General features: G+C 23.5%; 2 protein-coding genes across 2 annotated transcripts in view; one reads left to right on the top strand and one right to left on the bottom strand.

Moving 5' to 3' along the window:
• The window catches only part of LOC112599791, a 31895-nt gene extending 14298 nt beyond the window's left edge, over positions 1 to 17597 (bottom strand). Inside the window, exons 1-4 of the mRNA XM_025346854.1 lie at positions 17486 to 17597; positions 6406 to 6538; positions 491 to 1137; positions 29 to 410 (exon numbers count right to left, since the gene is read on the bottom strand). Of these exons, the coding sequence (XP_025202639.1) occupies positions 29 to 410; positions 491 to 1087 (979 nt within the window). The 5' untranslated portion in view covers positions 1088 to 1137; positions 6406 to 6538; positions 17486 to 17597. The remainder of the gene's footprint in view (positions 1 to 28; positions 411 to 490; positions 1138 to 6405; positions 6539 to 17485) is intronic.
• LOC112599653 (GRIP and coiled-coil domain-containing protein 2-like) lies at positions 7427 to 12483 on the top strand (the record flags this gene model as incomplete). Its single annotated transcript, XM_025346649.1, has 8 exons — positions 7427 to 7483; positions 7560 to 7673; positions 7937 to 8075; positions 8449 to 8672; positions 9508 to 9708; positions 9792 to 9980; positions 10255 to 10383; positions 12352 to 12483. Coding segments are annotated over exons 1-8 (1185 nt in total), but the record flags the coding sequence as incomplete, so codon positions are not given.
• Positions 17598 to 26170: the final 8573 nt, after the last annotated feature.

Genomic DNA, 26170 nt, shown 5'->3' with positions numbered 1-26170 from the left:
CATATGAATATTGAAATATTTTACTAACCTGTCATAGGACCCATTATTATCATGAGAACTAACATCATCATCAAAATCCGGAGCCTTCTGTTGTCATTACCTTTTTTAAAAGTGACTTTAAACGCATTTTTAATGTGTATTAAATCAAAAAATTCTTTTACATTTGTTAAGAATGATGTGTTTTTAACAAGTTTATTGTCTTCACAAACGGTCTGGGTTTCATTACTTTTTATATCTTTTAGGCAAAAAAATCCATAGAGTATACCCATGAAGTACATAGTCGAACATATTGAATATATGCCATAAAACCCGAGTTTTTGGTACAGAATACCAGATAAGGCTATACCGAAAGATATTCCTATGGTTAAAGATAAATTCAGCACACCTATTCTAAGAGTTCTCATTTTTACCTGAAATAATGATGATATAATAATACGTATATTTATTACCAAGTCAGTAAAGTATTGAAAAATATTAAAAAAATACTTACAGTAGTTACATCTGCAATGTATGTAAACACACCCATGAACATGATCATCCAACCACCTGTTAATGATGAAGGCACGGACTCGACCAGCCCCGCGACTTCCATTGGTAATTCATAAAAATAGAATACGCAAACTAATAAGCCCAGGACCCGCACAAGTTCTCCGAAAATGGGCAATAACAGGACTGGTTTTCTCTTACGCGTTCTGTCACTCCAGGATCCGATGAAAATCACGAATACACATGGAATAGTGTGCTGTATAACTGACTGCCACATTGTCATGTCAGTGACTAGTTCTTGGACTTTTGCTTCCTGGTCAAGAGTATAATTCATCTTCATCCGTTTTTCCAACGCAGAGCAAATCGCGTCGCTCATGTTTAAATTAACCCTACATGATTTCTGTAAGTTTAGATTTTGTGTAGTGAGGTTGCCAAGTACACTGGACACAATGAAAAATCCAAGTATTGGCTCAACAGTTATGTTCTTAAACACGTATTTAGCCTTTGAGGTGAAATTTAATTTTTCCCATTTTTCATGATCTGCGTCCACTTCTTCAGCCATGTTGATCTCGTCGTTAGTAGATTTTTTTAAGGGTTTCATTGCTATTTCGTTTTAATTTAGGTCATTTTGGAATGGAAATTATTTAATACCTATAACATAAAACGTATTATAGTATTATACAAATATTGTATTATTCTACCATAAAACTACTTTAAATAACTATTATGAGCATTATTCATATAATACTCAACAGTAGACATTTTCAGTAGTAAAAAAAAAAAAAAAAAATAAACCAAGTTTAAAAATTATATAAAATGATGAATTATCAAGTAGGTAAATCAAAAGTTTCACTTAAATATTTATAATTTAATATTATTATTAATAATCTAATTCAGTATTTTTAATTAAAAGTAGATAATTTTTTTTTTTTTTTTTTTATTAAGAAAATTTAATTTAAATTCATATAAAATATGGCATAATTAATAAATGGTATGAAAGTATAATATGAAATTGGCATGTCTTGAATTAATTGAGGGAAGAAACCATTAGGCAACAGTACCTTCTAATTAAGATAGATTCAGAGAAAAACTTTTTTTTTAATGTTTATTATTTTTATTTTTAGTTTTTTATAAATATAAGAGAGGTAATTTAAAAACCGTTGTTGAAAGTTATTCATATAACTATTTAAATTTTTGAATAATAATAATGATTTAATTGAAGTTTGTAAGATGAGTAATTTTTATTTCTTATTTAGCTATTAAAGATATTACGTAAAACTATGACTTGAAATTTTTATTGAATAAATCGCATCGTTCAAGTATATTTATCAAATGAGTTGAGTTATTGAAAAATTAAAAAAAAAAAATCACTGCTGTTATAACAGACTTAAATAAAACCTAATCTGTATTTTAAGTATTTACTAACTAGAAGTTAAACAAATAATTATACATGCACTTATAATAAAAGTGAATATCAGCTAAATGTTCAAGGTTATTATGTATTCTTGTAATTCTAAAAATAATTTATTACGTAAAAGTTGTTGCTATAACTCTCAAACAATAGGTAATAATGGTATATAAACATTTAATTATCTGATAAAAAGGAAGGTATTACTCAATACTAATAATTTTTAAAATTATAATAATATATAATACCTATAGGTGTTGTAGTTACAAATAATTGAACAATAATCACACATTTGAAAAAAATAACAATATAAATAATAATAACAGTAAAATTGCATAAACATTGTTAAATATACAAAGAAGCAGATTGATAATATTACTTAACCCGCGTATTGAAACTTATAATGTAGTGGAGTTAAACATTTATTAGTCTTATAGGTTTCAAATGGTATGCGCATATTATAATAATATTATATACATTTCATGAAAACATTATATTAAAATAATATGTACCTATAACATTATATGTGTGTGTATTTTTTTCAATTTTATCACGTACTTATTTAACATTCTTGTATATTACTATGCAACGTATAGAAGGGAGGAATAAAATGTATTTCCACTATTTGTGAAAAATTGAATAAATTACAAAGGAGTTACCTATACAAATCCTCATTTGTGATGCATAAAAAAATAAGAAAACAATATTTAATAAAAGTTGTTGTATATATTAATAGTACTGTCTTAAATAATTAAAACGTAATAATTGTTATTATTAGTTTAATATTATAAATGTATACCTACTAAAAATTACTATGTAGAATCAATGTATGAATCAATAAAAATTACTACTATTAAATAACAAGTAAAAAAGTTGTTTTTTTATTTTTTTAAATATTTTAACATTGGTTATCTACGACGCTCGTAAAAATTAATGTTGTTATTGTATTACATGGTTCAAATAATTATAGTTAATACATAGGTACATTGTAAGAATATTTGGGTTTTGAGAGAATCGTAGGATAAACTGTATAGTTATACATAGTAGTATTTTAATAGTCTATATTTATTTAAAACAATTACCAACAAAGACACAGTATTCCGTTTTTCTTTAATTGTATTTCTCCTGGTTGTTTTAAAAAATACTGGAAATTTGTAATTTTTGCCAAAAAAATTTTTTTATCAGAAATACGAGTAACACATGAAGTTGAAGATAAAAGGATTTTTCTACTATAAAACGTGTTCACAGAAAAAAAATATATACGTTCATCGTTTCGTTCAGAACTTGATTTATCTAACTCAATTTTTTATATAACTTAATTTTCTTATTTTTTACACTATAAACAATAGTAGTGTTAATTATTAATTTGTCAATGCTAAAACTATCTTAGTTTGAAAAAAAAAATTATTTAAAATTTAAGACATTTAAGTAATCATAAAATCCCGAAATTAGGAGTATTAACGGTTACTAAAACTAATATATCTGTTTTTAAAGCAGTTATAAATAAATACTATTTCATGCACAATAAACAATTTTAAATAGTACCTAGTATACGAGTATTTTTACTACTCCAAAAAATATTTTATGAAAATCCCATAAAATAAAAGTAAAATAATTTTTTATAAAATCGAGCCATTATGCTTTTTCTTTGATCTGATTTTAATAATAAAAAATATATTAAGAGTGATTAATGAAATAAAGACTTAAATCGTTTTTATGAAATTAAAAATTATAATTTTTATTTTTTATTTATAAAATATAGAAATATACATTTAATAATTACTAAAATCTTAAATTTCCCAAATTTAAAAAAACTATATTAATACTGTTTTTAATACAAGATTTTATTCACAATCGGTAGTACCATTACCGTTAAACAAATTGTTAAATATACTACTTATGAGAAATCTCAATTTAACGACAATTATAAAATGACAGGTTTTGTAATTAAATTAAATATATTCCCTTTTATAAGTAACAAATAACATTGATGTATTTCATGTGTATTAAACTAAGCATTGATCACTTATCAAGTAGGTAGTACAAGTAATATGAATCATGTGTTAATATGAATATTTTGTAAATCAAAACATTGGTAATGTAGTTATAGAATTGTTATGATATAGTTAGAGAAAGTATTGTTGAAGTAAAATTATAAAAAGGTGATAATAATAGTTGTAAACAAAAAATATATAATTTATATTTTTTACCGATATTAATAAAAATGTTCTAAACAAATAATGATAAATAACAATAAATCGTTGAATCTGTTAATTTATTAGTTTTAAGAAAATAAAATTAATTAGTCGTTTTATAGTTGATTATCAAATAAAATATAATTATACTATCAAAAAATAAAATATATATAATCCTAGTAAATAGTAAGTAAAAAAAAAACTAAAATTAAATAAATGAAATAATTAAAATAATTAAAAAAAAAATCAGAATCTATATAAAATTATTTATTTTTGATGATTTATGAAATGTAATTAGATTTTATTTAAAATAGCTGTTTATTATTAATTTTGTAGTCTTTTAGTAGGTGGAAAACAAAATTTATGTTTAGTTTTCAATTTATACAATAGTTAAAATTAAATTGGGAATCTTTTTTAGATGTATACGCTTCAATAACAATTTTTACACTTTAAAAAATCATTGTGCACGATCGCTCTATGCATGAATAACATTATATAATGTAATATTTCTTGGTAAGATATTACATTTTGATAAGTCAAGCGTTGCAGAAAATTCGTCGTATTTTTGTGAAGTATAAATTATTTAGAACATATTGTATATTATATTTATTGTTACATTAAAACTTTGTGTGTGATGGATTTTGTAATTATTTGTACGATTAATTTAAACTCAATTTAATTAAAGACATTATTACATAACAATAATACATACAGCATAAATAGATTATCAGCAGTATATACTCATTTAAATGTATAGAATTAAAAAAAATAATAATTTCATTATTTATTAACTAATAATATATAGAAAAAATTTACTTTTTATGATTTTTATGCATTATAAAACTATTTACCTGGGAACGATAATTTTAAACTTTCTTACAAAATACATTTTATGTTTAAAAATTCAAAATTAATTTACCTGTTATTTTTTTTTTTTTTTGAAAATACCATGTTACATTAAATTACATTTACTTTAACAGATTGTATGTTCTTTTTATATAAAAATAATTTGATTTTTGTTGATTTTTTAAGTATTATATAATTTTAAATCAGAAAAAAACTTATAGAAATACACTTTAAAAACTAGTAGATTAATATTTTAATTAAATTATTTAATACTAACTACGACTGATATCAACTCAATACTATATTGAATAGTTTAAAATTATTATAATAATATACTGGTAGTGAGTGAGGTGGTCTAATTAGTCTGCAATCTGACTAATAATTTTATAGATTGCATTATACAAATATATACATTAATTCTATGAAATAATTTTTATCTTGTAATTAATATTATAATCAAATAATTTCACATTTTGAATACTGTTAGTTATTTATGAATTTGGTTATATAATACTATAATGTTTACGTTTAGAGATTATAATTAATGATATTGAGTTATTATAAATAAAATGTTTGTTTATATTAAAATTTACTTATGATTTTTTTAAGTATTTTTCAATTGTTCAATTTTATTCTATCCTAATATTATAAAAGTAGATTTTTCAAATATAATTGATTTGTTACCTTAAATTACCTAAACTATACTTTGATTTATATCCTAATACCATAATATAATAATATTATATATTTTCTCAGGTTTTCAATAATAAGATTAAGCTTTCTAAAAATTTAATATGAATAATATTATATGGCAAAATTTGTATAATATCAAATAATTTAGTGATTAATATATTTTATATGGCTTTTAATAATTTATTTATTTATTAAAAAGCAATATTATTATTTACAATGTTTTATGTAAGTTAACTTGAGAAATATTAAAAATTAAATTTTTTATAACAGTTATATAACTAATAGTAGGTTACTCATGTTTTTTTATGAACACAAATTTTCAAAACATATAGTAGATTCGAAGTGAACAAATAAAATACTTTTCATAATCTGCATGAAACATACACGACGCACAGTCACGATTGATAATATAGAAATAAATAATTTTAAAACATATTAGATTGTATAATATCTATGTTTTAATAGTCAATAATTTTAGCCAGTAGGTACAGTTATTTTATTAAGAAAGAACCGAAATAATCTTACACATTATATTATTCATTGAATTTGTTGAAATACCAATAACCAACGATTAATACTAATATGTGATATAATGAAACTCTTTAAATTCAAAAATGTACCTTAAATATTATTATTAAATAAATAACACGGATTAATCATTATTATGAGACAATTTAATTTTTTGTAGTAATATGATGTAATTCATTATTGATTAATATTAAATTTAATAAAAAAAATAAACAAAAAAATATAGGATCAAATGCAATTATTGGTTACCGGTATTTTGCCTGAATCGAAATTTTCGAATGAATTTTTTCCTGAATGGTATTTTTCCCGAAAGTCCGAAAATCCAAATATTTTTTCCCGTTTCAAAATTTTCGAATGAACTTTTTTCCGAATGGTATTTTACCTGAAAAATTATAATACATATAATATGACGGAGTAAAATAAAATTAAAATAAGCTTATACAATAAAACGCACTTAAAATGAAAATGAAAGTATAGCGACAACTGATAGTACGCAAATAACGAAACTTTACGATTATAACAATTACAACGATTTACATGTATACAAGCGATAATAATCATAACAATAATTTTATTATATCACAAGCGCGCGATGATATAGGTGTAAAATACAAATCAATTAAATGTTTATGTGGCAAAGATAGTAATATGGTATACATCTGTCGTTGTAACGACTGTAAATTGCAATAAAGGCAAAATACCCATACTTTTTTGTAAAAACTATCTTTATCTATATTTAATAGTAGTATTTTAGTTATAGGTATATAATATAATATATAGAAAATACGCCAGTAATAACAAAATGTTTAAATTTTTGAATTTTTTTATTTCGGGAACAATAACCGTTGGGAAAAATGTGTTCGATAAAACAGGTTTCGGGTTTTCTGACTTTTGGACAAAATACTATTCAGGAAAAACGGTGGGTATTGCAATTATTTTTCGTTTTTATTATACTATACATATCTATAGAAGCCATCCTAGCATTACTTGTTTAATGTTTTATTGTAAACAGTGTGTCATAATTATTTTTAAAAGGTCACATACTTACGTAAAATGAGTTCACATATTTTGTTTGTAAAGAATATTCTGCTATAATGTGCTTACGATAACCATTTATTACAAATAGACTTTGTTACGTTGTAAAGTAACTAATAACTAATAATAATTAGGTTTATATATTACATTATTATTATTTTTATTATTATCAACAATAGATTTTATCCATTTGGATTCGTATAAATTAGCAGAGGAGTAATTTTATTGATCGGTTATGGATAGAGATGAGAAGATGTTGGGAATATTACATCATAAAACGAAGATTTATATAGTGATAACAATTTATAATCTACTGGTTATAAAATATAGTGTTAATTAATTTATATTTATGTTTGTATTATAAACAGGACATGTTGAAAAAAAATGTGGATAATACCATTGATAGTACGAAAATGCTTATCAAACATTGGGAAAATAAATTGTCCGAGTATAGTGATACAGCGTTGCATAATACAATTTTGGTTAGTTATGCTATACATTCTTGATAATATGAGTAATTTATATTTAAGTAATAACTTAAGTAAAGAAAACAAATCTATATATGTGTTTTTTTTTCACCGAAGTAACATTAAAAACAACTTTTATTACATTATTATCTACGCTATCGTTATTGAACACTCTCTATAATTATACAATCGTAATTCGTAGGTGATATTTTATAATAACTGGTATTGAAACAACACGATAAACATTTTCATATTAATGCAAATTTTACATATTTTAGGCCTACCAAAGATCTTTATCTATACAAATGGAATCTAAAGATAAGATAATAGAGAAATTACAAAACGAGTTAGACGAATGCATAGAATATCGTTGTAGAACTGGTCATAGAAATTTGGAATTGGTTAGTAATACATTAGGTAATCCAATCTGTATTTTTATGATAATATAAAATTGTGAATAAAGTGTCTATCTGTGTGTCCGAACAAATTTCGAATAGGCTGCACCGATTTTACGGGATTTTCATTGGCAAGTAGAGGACTTTGTAAACATTTAGGTTACTCAAAGCTACTTCAACCACTATGGGGTGACACACACACATGCATTTTTTTTTTATAACACGAAAATTATTTATTTTTTGTATATTTATGGTTGCCAGTTATTACACAACAAAGAAAATAGATATAGTTTTTATTGTTTAATTCGGTGGTCTCTTTATGTGGTGCGTTAATAAATAATTACTATGTAAATACATACACATAACATCATAATGATAAACTTGTTTCATGACAGGAACATTTAAAAATGAAATTGAAAATATACATCGCCAATATCAGGGTGAAGTAGAATTAGCACTACCAATAGATTTAGCAGAATTAGACATCAGAACAATTGAGAATGATACTTATTGGAAGATGCTAAAATATGATAATAAAGTGGTACAACTTGAAATAGAAAAATGGAAATCTAACATTGAAAACAAACACATTGAAAATATGGACATCGAACGTGGACGGGTAGGTACAAAAGAAAAGTATATGACTAAAATTTGAAATATATAAAAGTCAAAGTAAACATTTGCACAATAATTATTACCTAATCTAATTAATTTTAAAAGCTTAAAAATGTTATTTATTACATTATAGTGATGCAATAATGAAAAATATTATTTTGATAATTATTCAAGTAGTTAGGTAAAAAACATTGTGAATTTGTAAAATTTATCAACACGATAAATATTAACGTAAATTGGAGTAGCTTTAATAATAATGTACGATTTTGATAACAGATTTTTCAATTATTAAAATTTATCGACATAATAAATGATAGGATTTCAGTTTTTAAATTATTTTGAAGTTAGTTTTAAACCAAGGATGGAGTTGTTGTTGGTATATTTTACTGAAAATGATTGCCATAAAGATGAAATAATGGCAATCAATAATGAATATTAAACTGTTGTATAAGTAATCACGTTAATTTTTTACACAGTTTTTCTCAATATTTATTACCTTTATATGATGACAATAATATAAATATTTTTTTTATACACTATAATTAATCTATTAATATTTTTTTGATATTAAAATTATTGTTTCCTAATAATAAAAACATAAACTCTCAATGGTTTCATAATTTTATTTTGTAGTAGTTTATTATAGACAAACTCTTAATAAAACGTTTTCCGCGAATGTATTAAAAATGATATCCAATAATCAGCAATAAGAATGTACCGATTGAAATAAAAACTCAAATTATATGTTTTAAATATAAAATAATAAAATACATTTTACGAGTAAATTGTCGCAACTATCACGATCTATATGCGTATAATTCAATTATCTTATAATGCAGTTTGAATCAATTATGAACAAGTTTTGTTGGAAAGACTACATAATGCATTACAAGAATATGAAAGATGTATATTCTTTTGTTTTGGACGATTATTCAAAAAAAACTAGAAATACAGCAAAAGAATACCTGAAATTGAAAAATGCGAATGAGCAATTATTAGTTACAACAAAAACATTAAAAATTCGGATCAAAAATTTATTAGTGAGTTTAGACTAGTTAGATTGGTTTTTACAAAGTAATTTACAAATATTCACAAAAATATTAATAATAAAATAATTGATTAGAATAAAATAAGTATCTTGGAAAAAGATATAAGCAATCCTAAATTATTGAAGGAATTAAATATATTAAAACATAAAAGAGATGTACTTCAAGAGGGTTTGAAACAATTCAGGAATAAGGTTGCAAATAATTCTAAACTTGGTCATAAACAAAAGTCACTTCTTTGCCAATCTACCAAACAAATAAAAGACGTAAAGATTAATTTTATTATAGTTTTTTTTTTTTTAATTTATATTACCTCATACTTAAAAAAAAAATTTTCTATTAAACGTAGTATGAAAATAACAATATAATTTTTAGTCAATAAATATTACGTTTTTTTATGATAATAATAATAATTGTTTGTATATTGTATTATTATTTATTGTAATAATTTATATTTCTGGATATGAATTATTAAAAATATATATATGAGTGCTTATATATAAATTTAATATAATGAATTTATTTTAAATTTAAATTCAGAATATAAACATTATATTGAAGAGAGGTGAAGATACAATGAGATGTATTCAACTATGTCAAGAATTAGAAAAATCCGAAGAAAAAGCTAATAAAATTCCAATATCCAATGTATGTGAAAATAAAGAAGTGGTAATGCAAATTTATCTACACATATTTATATATTATACAAAGTACTACGAACCATTCATTATTACGAAAACTATTAACATTTTTGAAAATATTTCTTTTATATTATTTAAAGTAAATAAAATACAATATTTTTAAGAGCAGTTATATTTTTCAATATCTTACATCATTAAAATTTTATTTTGACTATAAATTATATAAAATATTTTAAAAAATGTTAATAATTTTTGAGATGAGTGGTTTATGATAAAAGAATCATCTTGTATAGAAAAAAAATGTATTTAATATAAGGCACTGCATATTCAAAAAAAAAGATTTATTCATTTGTACTATAAGAAAGCAATAAATAGTGTTATTTATAGAACTGCATGAAAACTTGTTTTTATATAATAATGTATAATAAACTGAAGAAAGAATTGGTTTTATGTTTATTTTTCAGAACTCTTTTTTAATATATTATAAAAATAAAACATGTTAAAAAATGTCTATTTCTTATGAACCATAAAATAATTACTTAGCTATATTCTTTTAATACTATGATTATAGTCTGAAGTCTCTCGTTTTTTTTGCACTTCAAGAAAAGTTTTGACTACGATTATTCGGTAAGAAATTAACCAATATTTTAATTCTGTTAATCTATCTCGTATTCTTATATTGATTCTCTTTGATCATGCAAAATATCATTAGTAAGTTCATACATTTTTATCAATTTATTAGAATTATTAATAATTTATAGTCAAGGAGCTTATTGCAACAATATTGAATGGTTATTAAAATACAATTTATCAATATAAAAATATTTTAACTCGCCATTATCCAGAAATTTGATACGCAGAGGTATTAGTATAAGTACTATCGAGGTACTATCATTAACAATTCTAAATACTAGTATTTATAACCAATGATACTATCTAACTATTATTAAGAAAAATAATTGAAATGGTCTCAATAATAACAACTATGACTGATACTTAACTTGAATTTGTTGGTGGGATAATAATATTTTAAAACGTTTTTCAATTCCTTTATGTATTCTTCATTAAATTTTGCTTTAAGAATATTTTTGAAGTATTTTTTAAAACGTTTGATTAAAATATTTTTTAGATTAAATGAAAACAAGTTTTATTTTTTATTATACTACGCAGCGAGAGGAGTGGGGGTGAAGTAAATTGCAATTTTAATCGAATCCTATTGAGTATAAAAATAGGCAAACACATAAAAACATATTTAATTTATACAATAATTATAAACCATAATATAATCATTAATATTAATTTATTATTCAGATAAAAAAAAAAAAAATAATAATTTTATCTTAAAATTATTTTTATAATTCATATGCATTATTTTTGTCTATGTGTACACTATACATAATATAGAATACAATATTAGATTTTTATGACAACTAACATGATTCGTATAGTATGGTTTAAATGTTTCCCGTAGACTACCCCACGCTTTATTATGTTATTCATTATAGTTGAATTTAAGTATGAATGTATATTATAATTTATCACATGTGAACTTCTTATATTAATATGAAATAAATAATTGTGAAGTATTATTATTATGACATGGTTGGTCATATTATAATAACTACACAGGTCTGGTGTGGCGTGATGGTTGGCTTCGGTTACTAATGTGTTCTGAGGTCAAGCATCAGTTAGCGTCGCTAGCTCTTGGATGGGTGACCACTCGAGTTCTTAGTGACGAATCAATGGCACACACACATAAACCTACGTGTACCAACTCTACTAACCAAATTTTACTAACAAACCTTACATAAAATACCTACTGTTCCTAATGCATAGCTAATGGCTTTAGTTGCAGGGCTTAAATAAGATCAATAAAAAAAAATAAAAAAAATAAATAAAATAATCGTACATTATATTTTCATATTTTTCCACACATTGAAATAGAAATAGCTATAGTAGATACACCAAACTAATACAATATTTATCATGTTTTTAGTCTGATCATCAATCAATGGTACAAGAAATGTTGTCAAATATTCAGTACCGTACATCATCTGTAAAAATCGAGTGTAAGATCATTGACGAGAATAACGATAAATTACAACATGAAAATAACAAATTAAAAGAAAAAATACATTTTTTGTCTGTTAGTTCAAAAATAATAGATAATTCTTTTTAAATTATCTCTTCGAAAACATATAATAATAAATGTTACTTAAATCTATTTGATAATATGTTTTATTTATTTAAATATCAATATGGATTTTAAACGCTGTTTTTTTTTTTTTTTTAATAAAATGTGTAAAAAGAGTTTTTATTATTATTGAAATCAAAGTTTTATTTTTAATTTTTACACACAATTACACGAATGACAAGTCATACAATGTGTAAATTGTATGTACGTAAATTTAAAGTGTATAACAGTTATAAAATCTATTTTAAAGAAAGTCACCTACTAATAGAATACTAGTCGTGAATAAAATTTACATTGAGTACAGTTATCAGAAATATTTAATATACAATTTATTTACTACTAGTATTTTAACAACATTATAAACATCTTTATAACTGTAATATGTTTATATTGTATTTACTTCAAATTTAGTTATTTTATTACTTGTTATTTGAGTAGCTATATGCACAAGTATACAAATAATTGTGAGTAAAATTTTAATTTCAATAAAAAAAAAAAAAAATCCACTATGATATTTGAAATAAATAAAATTTATTGTTAAATGGATACAATTAACGTTTATTACTACCTGTTTTTGAAGAAATTATTTTAAACGAATTAGATTATATTAAGGTTTTTGTTTTTGATTTGATTGGCAAAACAACTTATTTTATCTTTTAATTCGTTATTTCGTTACTTGCACGTTGTAATTTCAGCACGAAATTACTTAGCTAATGCTGTTCTTGTCTTCATCTTTGATAACTTAAAAATAATTACTTAGAATAAACCGTCAACTACACGTTGGTCGTGCACAGTTGTTTCTGCTTTATCGTCTTATCTACTTTGTGATTATATTGATTAACGCAATATCAGTACTTCACCATGACCTTTCAAAAATCTAAATATGTCGTACCTTCTCTAATAATTAAATAAAACTAATGAAGCGCTTATACAGAGCGGGTCAAATCGTTCACCTAATTGTTCATCTAACTCAGATTCCAACAACGGCTGAATTCCCCCCCCCCCCCCCCCAGATAAGTGAAACACACCTAACACCAAACTTCTTTTTTAACATATCTAGCTATTCAATATATTACAGTGACTATTCTGATGGTTCAACCAACGCGAGTTTTATAATATTAAACGTACTATGCTTTTACCATACTAAAATAACTGTAGGTATAGAGTTCGCAAATATTGATCTAACTCTAAATCATATTCCTATCACAATTTCCTTGATTTATTTTCGTCCTACCAGTAAACTAAATTTTGATGATTTTACTCGCTAATTTTATTACTTTATAAATTTAGTCTTGATAGGTGGTGACTTCAACGCTAAACATCTCCAGTGGAGCTTTAGTCTTCCTAATATCAGAGGTCGAATTCTTAAAAATATTACACTAAGTCACAATTTAAAAATAATCTCTCCTCTTAACATTAAATATTGGTTATCTCGATGTTTTAAATTTTTTTATCATTACTCTTCCCAGTTATATAAATTATACTATCATCAACTGTTTCTTCTTTGATAAAATATCAATAGGTATTTATCACTTAAAACGATATTTAAACTATTCCAAAAATCTAGCAGGTTATTACCAAATTTCGCTAAAAATTTGTAAAAAAGTCATTTAAAAAATAATATACCCAATATTATATGAAAAACTTCTTCTCTTCACTAACTACACAGACTATTCAACAATACTGTCTCATCCCTAGAACAAAAAAAAATTGTTTTGGTGTTATTCTAGACATTGCTAGGAATTTATAATTTACATCTTATAAAGCAGGTGTTTTCAAGGCAGTATCGAATGATACTCGACGTTCTGCAATATATATATATACCGCAGACCTACCATAGCACTATCCTAGCTACTTTCATCAATGATATAGTTATAACTTAATCAAACTCTAATATAATCTCCATCATAAATAACTTTCTAGACCTAGACCACCTAACTCAACTAAAAGAATTGTTCATTTAATAAAAAATTAAAATCAATGAAAACAAATCCACACAAATTACCTTTACCCTCAGCCTGAAAAATATTCTTTCTGTTTACATAAATAACTAAATAATCATAGATAATTCTGTTAAGTACCTAGGTCATCTTCTCGAAACAAAAGTAACCTAGGTCAATCAAATTAAATCAAAAAGAACATTACTTAAACATAGACTACACAAACTAATACCACTACACTCCAATTCATTTTTTTTTTTTTAAACAAAAATTAATTTATAAACAAAAATATTTCCCACAATTACGTACGGCATCCAACTCCAAGAAACTTTAAGAGTTCATACCTTTCCAATTAAATTTCAAGTATTTTATTTAATAACTGTTTGTGTTCTATCTAATGATTTTTAGTATGCCATCAAACGTTTACTCCACTGTGACCAACATACTAACAATATCTACATTTGCTTCCTATCATATTGATATATTTATAATAACTACTTCAACAAAACAAACCTTCTCATATCCAAACTTTTCTCTCGCATATTACCTGACAACACTCCTCTACATCTTAAATGTAAATAATATTATATAAACTATATCAATTTACTCCCTCTAAGATCATAATTTGGAAGTAGTATCGATAAAAATGCTCTCTTCCCCCATGTTTTCAGGTCAAGTACAAATTGTTGACATACTTAACTAGGTATTATATTATTTTGTGTATACACAGATTGTAAATGTCTTAATGTTTTTTATAAATAATAATAATAATAATAAAAAAAGGATAACTGATCAAATCGAAATAATGCGCTTGATGAATTGATTTATTCTATAGTATAAACACAGATGCATAAAAATCGCTGTTATTATTTTTTTAATGTACCGGTACATAATAACGGGTTCTCCTCTTTGTTTAATTACACCGACAGTCCATTATATTATAATATATACTATCATTGTATTGTCAATGTAGTATTTAAAATTCGAACTCTTTGTTCCATATTGTATGTCATGAATTATGACATACATGACTCGTGGTGTATATTATAGCACTGTAATAGTTGCCAAAAATATTGTTGCATATAGAACAACTTTATTGGAAACGTGTAACAGATTCAGTTGATCAATAAAAAAAAAATAATTTATTTTCATGGTTGGAAACTAAAATAAATGTTATTATTTAAATTTATATTGATGGAATGTTTAACTAAGTATTGATATAAATGAAAATTGTAATGTTGTTTTTTTTTTTATGCAAATACATTATAAAATAAGCATTTCATTTATTTATAATATATTGTTTAAGATTAGTTTTAGAAGGATGTATGTATGGTTTAAAAACGATATGCTATTTTTTTGTGTAAAAATATACTTTATATTGTTGAATCTTTAATTCAATATATTCAATATTTTTAGTATGGTTTTTGATAGTAAAATGAACCAAGTTTGTATTTCGAGGAGTTAAATGTAAACAATTCTTGGCAATTTTTAAAATCATTGGAGAAAAAAATACGAAACAAGGGAAATGCTAGTACTAGTCACTAGAACTTAAAACTTTTGGTCAATACATATATTATTATGATTATTATACTTTATACTCAGAGATATTTTTAAATGTTAAGCTTTTGTTATTATGAACCTTTTCACACCGTTCTATTTATCTTCAGTATTGACTTATAGATTTTAATTGTTAAAAACAATAATGTATAATGTAATATTAATTATATGACATTTTTTTGGTGAAAGTTAGTTAAAAATAACCTATTACTAATAGAAAATAAAATATATTTAGTTATATACTTATATAAATTAATAAAAATAAAAATAAAATATCACTAGGAATATAGAGACTATTTCTGCTCAGAAACGTTTATCGTAAATGCAACAATAAATTATTAGATTTAAATTGAAACACGTTTATTATAATGATATAGATAGGATACTCAATGAAAAGGTAGGTGAAAGTATACGTGAAATATGTAAATTGATATTTTTCAATAAAGCATCCTCTCCGGATTTTACCACTTATGATTAATGAATCTTGTAAAATGTTTTACGTTGTAGGCTTATGTTTTATTTACATTTTGTAACCACGTCACATAATTAATTTATTAATCACAAACTCTTATGCTACGTAGATTAAAGTAATATAAATATACAATGATTTTATTAGATATTTAAAACTATAAGATTACTATTAACTAGGTAACCATCACAATGATGGAAAACAAATGTGCACAATCAAATCAAAGTTTGTCGAAAACAAAGAATTATTTTTAACATAAAACCATTAAATGAATACAATTTTCAAATCCATCTATGAATAATTAATAACTGTATAATGTGGGTCTTAAATTTAATTCATTTATACTTTATTTTTAATTTATAATTTTTTAATTTCGTTAATTTATTGATAAAACGAGTTGTATAAAAATTAATTAAATAGTTAATTTATATTAAATGCCTTAAAATCTGATATGGTGTAAACTATAAAAATTTAATTAAATCTTACCTTAAATAATTGTATGGAAATTGAATATGATACAAAAACTTGATAAGAAACTGCTACACATATTTATGCGATTATTTTACACGAATGAATACTTAGCACCACTTTAATTACGTACGTCCGATTCACGAATAAAATGTGCTACATTGGACTTGGTCAGGTCATCATCAAAATGATTATTTACTTTTTTGAGCAAAATTGAATACACGATTAAAACACCATTCTATATTATTTATTTTGTATTTACTATTCATCAGAATAATAATTCCCTATCTGCTTGATAGTATACCACTCGCACTTCTATATTTGATTGTATAATGGATATTTTAAACAACTTAAATCGAATAAAACTGTATTATAAAATAAGTCAATGGGTGTGAATTTATAACTATAGCTAATTATTAAATTTGATTATTTAAGGTGAAAATAAATCGTTTCGGTTAATAGAAAAAATTAATCTAACAAAATAATTGATGTAGGTATATACTTATAACAAAATTAATAGTTCCAGAGTTCTCGATGTAACACCACGTCAATTCTTCCTGTGCACACCGACTGCTGCTATATGAACACTACTTTCAGACGTCTCATATCATACGCGATTATTGCAGAACTACGTGTTCAGTTGAATGACCTTCATACATTCAACCTATTTTTCTATTAGCTTACTCCCCACTATGATCATCCTATGTTTGAAAATATAAAATTTCAGCAGGGTCTAAATTGTGCGTAGGTATAATAAATAAAAAATATTTATAATTTTTCATTTTGTTTATTGATTTGCCTTGTTTTGTTAGTTATATAATGAGATTTTAACGTGATAATCCATAGTATAAAAATTAACTTTTCAAAAGTAACTTAAAAGTATAAATAGTATGAAGTGGTATGTAGTTAAGATTTTTTATTTATTAGTAATAGGTAATTAACTATTACACATAGAAGAATACAAAGTATGAATAATATAAGCTATTAAGTAATTATTGAATTTATTTTACCAATAAATAAAATTACGTTCAGTTAAAAATCAAATCAAATCAGAATCATTAATCTTTATACAATTCAATGTAGATTCTTATAGTTCATATTATAAATTACTGCATAATATGAGCATTTAAACTGCAAGTTTAAATACTAAACAAGACATTGAGAATTCTGGTTGTGTGTAGACAGTAGACACAATACCGTTTCGTTTTTATCTTATTTAAATTAAATTTGTTCGTTGATAAAAACCACTAGAATGCGAGGAAGTAAATTATTGTCTTATTACCGTATAGTTTATTTACAATTTAAGAGTGGGTTTGTAATTTAATAATGAAACCGAGACACGAGATTGTGATAAATAATACAATAAATCTACTTAAAAATATTCGAGAATACCTGAATATTGTAGGCTTAGATATTATATTCAACACAAATTATAAGCAACAGAAAAATATAACAATTTTTATTTCATGTAAATAATGAATAATAATATTTTCATTGTATAAAAATGATGCACCTACTATAGTACGGTTTGTCTGTATAATATGTTATAACCAATTTTTTTTTTTTTAACTCGGTCAACACATCCTTATTGTGATGCGTATCATTGTTAAGATCACTTATCTCAGACTCGTTGAGAATATATTTTAGTATGTCCATCCTATTGGTATGATATATTTTTAATGTCACTTTATATGGTATTCGACATCTTATAAAATTAAATGCTAATTCTACGTGACGTCCATAATACATTTACATGAATATTTTCTTCGTTTTATTTCAAAAATAAAGTTTTACAGATCATGTATTGTTTGTAGACAAAATATATGATGTAATATTATAGCTAATACACGTAATTGTACGTTTATATGAGTGCAACTGTGTAAGAATTGTATTCATATATAGCTTAATAACAGGATGCTAACATTTATAATATATATATATTTAGGTATGTGTAATATGAATTTATCATTTATACATTTATTATTATGTAATGAGGAAATTAAATCATTCGTCGACCCTTATCATTATATTACGTAGTTTAAGCTACCGAGTACCAATTAGCTATTGTTTAAGGGTTCTCTCATCGGTTTCTCGTTCACCAAAAAAACAATCGTTACAATATTTTGATAAAATAAACTAGTTACATTAGTTATCACTGATAACTATCAGTCAGCTGTAGTATTAAATATTCCAATAGCTGCAAAAACTATTTAATTAATATTGAAGATGGTATATGAAAATTGAGTAACATTTTAAAATGAATAAACTATTTAATATAATAATTATTGTATTTACATAAAATGATCCAAATTATTATACATTTTAACATATCACTATAAACAGTATAAACATATGAGTTTTATTTAAATTGTATTTTTGAAAACAAATTATAGAACGTTTTAAGACTTATGTTTTATTATATAACAAATGGAATTATAATAAAATGTATGATATTTAGTTTTGATTAAATTATGATAATTAGTAATTTTATAATCTTATACGAAAAAAAAGTAATACGGTTTATGTAATCATACTAATAATTATTAAATATACTAATATTACTTCACTTACAGAGAATCTGGAATACTAAATTATGCAATTGGCATTAATATGTTCAATTGTTTCGAATGTTTCAATGTCTAAAAGCAGAAAAAAGTTTGAAAAATATAATATAATCATTATTAAAAGGTACACAGGATAATTCATTTGACAAATAACATTCAACAATTATTATGCACCTAAGTTAGCTTTTGCGTTTTTCAAAAAAGTATATTTAATTTGTTATGTCTAGTAAACATTTGTAAAGATATAACACCAAATTAAATGTACAAAAGAACGTTAAAATATAATAAAAAAGTCAGTATGAAATATTGGTATAATTTATTTTTCAATTATTTTCGACTCCTACAAAGGAACCACTCCGAATTGTTTCTGGAACTTTTAACTTTTAATAAACATATTTTTTTTTTTTTGTGTGTGTTGAACTTGGTAAAAATGTAATTTATTATTGGATATGGTAAACAACTTCCTCGGAACACCTATTATAACTTATTATAGTATTGTAATAATGTGATATTGCAACAATCAGTAGATTAATATTTAAAAACTGAGAAAGTCACTCGGTTATATTTCAAGTATCGAATGTAAATTGTCATTAAGAAAGTTATTGCAATGGATATGTCAAATTTGAATTCAGTGGCAAATAATTACAAACACGAAAAACAATTCTGAACGGTGACTTTCTATTTACCTATATTTCTAATGATATTTTATTGAATATTTATATTAATTTTGCTAATAATTAGTTTTTATATTTATTTTATGGTTGATTAGATGAATTTTTTCTACAGTAAAATTGCACAAAATCTGATATAGTAACTACTATAATATTATTCTATTTAATACAGCTAGTTATTAATAAAAATTAACGGATTAGTCAAAATTCAAAATTTCCTCTTATTAAATACTGATAATAATTTAGAAATTTGTATAGATACATACACATAAAAAAGAGGTATTTTAGATCATTTATCTAAAATATTTTAACCTTATAATGATATTTTAATTCCACAACATATTGAACATTTTAAGATTTATATATAGATTTTGTTTACCCTAAAAATATTTTCCACTAAAAAAAAAAAAAATATAAGATCCAAATTAAATTTTAGAGCATTAATCCTTTTGTTTGAGATTATCCAGTTAATTCTAATTATATACCTTAGAATGATAAAAGCAAGATATACTGATGCGTATAATGAAAAACAATTAATATTTATTAATATTGAATTATTATAAATATTATGAGGTAAAAATATTAGTTTTTTTGATTCTTGTGACTTATTTTAATATATAACACAATACGGTCGTAATTACGTCACCATATTTATTGTATTTTTAATATATTTTTATATTAATTAAACCACTATAATATTTAAAATACTCATCTTACATAGTGATTTGATTGGAGTGGCATAGGAAGAGTCCCCAAAATGTTGTTCCATTATTCAATTAATTTATACTTACAATAGTATAAATACTAATTAACTACTTGTTAAATAAGTTGCACTAGTGTTGTTTTTTTCAAGGTGAAAAGTATAATATTTAGTTGAAAGTAATATTATTGTAATTCCCTCCTAAATTGTAATATAATAAAAAGAAAAAAACCCATTATTATACGATATCATAAATAATCATTGTATTTAGGATTTATGCATTTAAATTTAATGTAATACCAAATTGTAAATAATAATTCATTAAATTATATAATTTGTAAAAAATTATGTTTTATATTTTTTTTGTTTAAGAAAATCCGTTATTTGTCAGAGGATAGGAAGAATTTTTGGAACTCTAACCCCTATGCTTAGGTTTTAACACGATATAGAGGTTTAAGGGTAATCTTTAGATAGGTAGTTGAGTATTGGTTATTTTTCATTGATACTTCCAATATTATGTAATAATAATTATTTGATGTTTCATAATATAATATTAGCTGTTATCAACGTATAAGCCATTATCAACATGCTGTATGACGACATGTGTAGGTTTATAGTAAACATAACTAAAATTAATCTAAGTTTATTAAAAATATTAATGTGTATAAGTTTTTATATTAAATAACAATAGTACATTATACTTATATGTGCATAATGATGGAAAGTTTCAAGTCACTACAAACAATACTTTTTGATACATTATTACAAAATCATAATTTTTTGTTTAAATTTCCTATTTCTTAAAAATATAAAAAAATACATTTCTCCATCTTCCCCATCACATACACACCATCACATTTGAATTTTATAAAATGTTTATTAGCGAGTATTTAATGAAGAATTTGTACGTATTTAAACGAATTTGTTTTCAAATAAATTCATGAAAAAGGGTCATGGGCTTTAGAAATATTTTTCTAACTTTACCAAAAAAATAAAATTAGCTTAGTTTTTAATTTTTAAAATTATCTCTAAAAAGTTATTTTTAATATTTTGGGGATTGTTTTACAAAATTGTACAAATTGTGTACTAAATATTGGCATAAATAACTGCGAAAACAATTGTTTTTGTTTAATTTATTCCATTTATTATTAACAAAAATGCAGTGAGTTTTTTTATTTTTGAAGTTGAAGATTAAAGAATTTTTCCCCCATAAACATTGTCTTTAGAGTTTTAGACACGCACAAAAAAAAAAAAAAAATTAACATTATTTTTATATCAATACATTCAATGTTCCGCTCAAAATTTAAAATAAATCTACTTAATCAATCATTTTTCATAATAATTTAAATATAGATAAGATTAATACAAATGTATTTTTTTTTATCAATGTATTAAGTATAATTTTGTATAATTCATAAAACTACAGATTACAACGCTATGTAATGTTTTCTATTACCTTACAGTAATAATACTTAACTGATGTACATACATGGAACAGTATTTTATTTTTCAGGGTTCGTATAATATACTTTTTTTCTGAATTTTCTCGTTTAGTAATCAGTGACAATCAATCGCATAACCGACAATATTACACAGAATGATTATTTGTGTCATTATAATATAACAAGCATTTACATGTTTTCAATGAATTCAACCGGCATGACGGACATACTTTGTACATATTGTCATTATAAATGTCCATAAATTCTAAACAGTTATTATGCATGTATTTATTTTTTTTTAGTGCGCCTTAATTCTGTTTAAAGATAGGTAGTAGGTGCATACATGACATTGAAATAATATTTTCTATAAAAAAGGAAGAATTTATCTAAGAAAATAAAAAAAAAAAACAGGTAAATACTAGTTAGTCTAATCGTAGACGTATTATCTTTATAATACATCACTAAAAAAGTTGTATAAATTAATGAATTTTAAATGATAAGTTGTTCTCGTTCTAAAATTTTATTTTCGATGAATAACGTTTCGGACATTTATCATCCACATTATTTTAGCGCCTACAACGCAATTTTATACATTTAATCCTATTTGCTATCATACAGTTTGAATTTAAATTTACATACAAAATACAAAATCCCAATATGTTTGCTATATTTTATCTATCTAATTGTCCCAAAAATTGCTGTCACGAACTACAGCTATAGTATAATTAATCTGGTATAGGCTATTATCAGTTAAATATTACTGTATACTTTTTAACATCACGCTAATTATTATCTTTACAATTTTTTCTTTAAAGATAAATAATATCTAAAATTAAAACATTATACTACATAACACCTTAAAATCTAGTTATATTTTAACGAAAATAATGTTGTCTCGTTTACGAAACCTGGAAATAAAATTCGCTCGTAGAATGTGTGTTTATTCTTACATGTAATTAGCATAGTTAATTTGCAAAAAATACTGTTATTTCACTATAATTTTTTTTTACTATCATCTGTAACAATATATAATTGCATTTCCTACTATTAAATCATTCATTTTTGCAGAAGGTTAATATATATAGTTAAAAATAAAATTATTGATGCTCAGGTGCACACATATTAAATTTCTACTATTAACTAGATATCAAGGTTTGACATATTATCAGTAAATCATAAAATATAAGTTATGACAAGAATTATTATTATTTATTATAATTTAAAAATATTAAAATACTAATTAGATAATAAGATAACTTATTATATAATAACCTGAGTGTCAATATATATTTTTATTTTTTTGCTAATTTTCTGTAGGTTATTAAATATAGTAATATATTTATTTTGAAGGTATTAAAAATACTTTTAAGTTTTTAATGATATAAATAATTTTATTTAATGAGCGGCAAACACATTACATCAGTCAAATCAAACAGATCGATAATGAGTACTGTTATATTGTACAGTAGGTGTTGATTGGATTAGTGTAATGAAATATGGATTTGTTAAATTTCATTTAAATTACATATTTTTATACACGAAACATGATTAGCAATCTGTTGACCTAAATTACTAAATATATTTATTTATTTATTTTTTTTTTTTTACTATTATTTTAACGGTTATGGATGCTTAACATACAATATTTTTCAAATTTAAACTTAAATTGCTAATAAAAAAATATTTGCCTATACTATTTTTAGTATTTATAAATGGCTATAATAATAATATATGAGGCACCTTGTATTGGATTTTCAAAGTATAGCCTCAAAAGCATATAAATCGACAAAAATTGAAGAAAAAATTTAATTAAAGTCGAAAAATATTCATACCTATAAATAGATGAATAAAAAATTCAAATTATTTTGAAAATTTAATCCAAACTTCATATAATTTTCTATTAGACCCTCATACTTGGGAATGAATCAATTTTTTTCAACTTCTTATAGTGTAAATAAAAAAAAAACATAAACACAGTTTTGTAAAATCAATTCATTAATTGCTCCACCCAGAATCTTAAATTAACTTTACAATATTACTTTTAAGTATTTTATTACGTAATACCATCTGTAAAATATTAGTAATATCTAGATCAGCGGTTCTCAAACTGTGGTACGCGTACCACTAGTGGTACGCGAAAGACTACATGATGGTACGCGGAACTGCGGAAGACCGCATGGTGGTAGGATTTTTAATCATCAGTGGTACGCGACTGATTGATAATATACTTAAATGGTACGCGAAATAAAAAGTTTGAGAACCGCTGATCTAGATGAATAGAAAAATACTTCTTGAGAAAAATAAAAAGGTATTTTTGTTTAAGCAATTTTAGTTGTTTTGTTAATTAAAATACATATATAATAATAGCTTTAAGTCAGAAATGCTTAAAATTAATAGAAAATATTTTTTTAATTGTCTAGATTAAAATTTTATTACATTCAAATTCATTTTATGAAAACGCAATTGTCAGTTCTTTCTATTGAAAAGTTAAACTACAAATTTTTCATAATCATTTATTTATATAATATAAATTAAAACATCTTGTATTTACGTTGTAGCTTATTTACGCGTATGTAGTATGTAAATATTATCAGATCTATCTAGTAATAAATCATAATACGTAAAATAAAAACCATTATGTTTTGTTTATTTGTCGACAACTAATGTTAAATAATATAACTCTTTATAATAATATGTACGCACGCATTACGGGTAAAATTTGATTAAAATGATACAATGTATTATCTCCCTTTTACAAATATACGTAGAGCAAAATTATTTATGATTAGCTTTAACGTTACAGTTAACTAATCATCAAATGTCGGTTTCATACGATATTTCAATTTTTAAGCAATTAATAAAAATATAATAGGTTAAAAATTCCCATAACAAGTTTAAAAATTGAAATATCGTAAATCATCATAAGATGACAAAGGAACAATGATAATATTTTTACTTTTAAATTTGATAATGGACTTAATTATCAAAGTTAACAACACATATGTCTAATTGGTTTTGCTGAACACTTATTGGAACCGGCCAGCCGTGAATAAATGCTTTTTCCGATATAAATTCAAAGGGAAGTCTTAATTTGTTCTTATGTTTGTTTAACATTTTTAAACTATTACACATATGAAGAGGCATTTTATCAATTGCGGTGATCAACCTAAATACTTAATCCTAAACTAATATAAGTGTACTATAATTATAGTTACTCACCCAGCTGTTGCTTGTCAAGTGTAATTGTATTTAACTATACTATGTTCAGTGTTGTTATTTTTACCTATATTATATCATGTACGAGGTTTCGTAAAATAAAAACGAATATCTTCTGAACAGAGTTATTTTTCTGGACATAGTCTAGATTTTCATCTATATATTGAAATGTCGGTGCAATGGTTCGAAACGTATTTTTAGTAAAAATAGAAAACTTTGCATTTTATTCATCCACAAAACAATTTTGCGAATATAGGTTTGAAGTTTGCATTAACTTAATTACAAGCGATTGCAGTTCGTGATGTACGTTTCGAAAACATTCTATGATTAATATTACTATCATTAAATAGGTATGAATAAAACGATGAAGTTACTAATGATTCGTCATCGTTTCGTTAATAGAAATATATTACAAAACATTTAAACGAATACCACGTACGATACTAAAATAGGTATGTATTTATTATTTATCATATACAATGATTAATATCAATACATTTTTTTACGGTCTGTCGCACGACGATAAAAAAACTCATAGACCATACATATATATTGATATATATAAATATATCTATTTACTTAGTATACGTTTCT

The sequence above is a fragment of the Melanaphis sacchari genome, unplaced genomic scaffold (assembly GCF_002803265.2).
Source record: "Melanaphis sacchari strain LSU unplaced genomic scaffold, SCAv2.0 Contig54_pilon_pilon, whole genome shotgun sequence".
Lineage (NCBI taxonomy): Eukaryota > Metazoa > Arthropoda > Insecta > Hemiptera > Aphididae > Melanaphis > Melanaphis sacchari.
The sequence above is the reverse complement of the archived record's forward strand: the minus strand, read 5'-3'. Positions and strand labels throughout refer to the sequence as shown.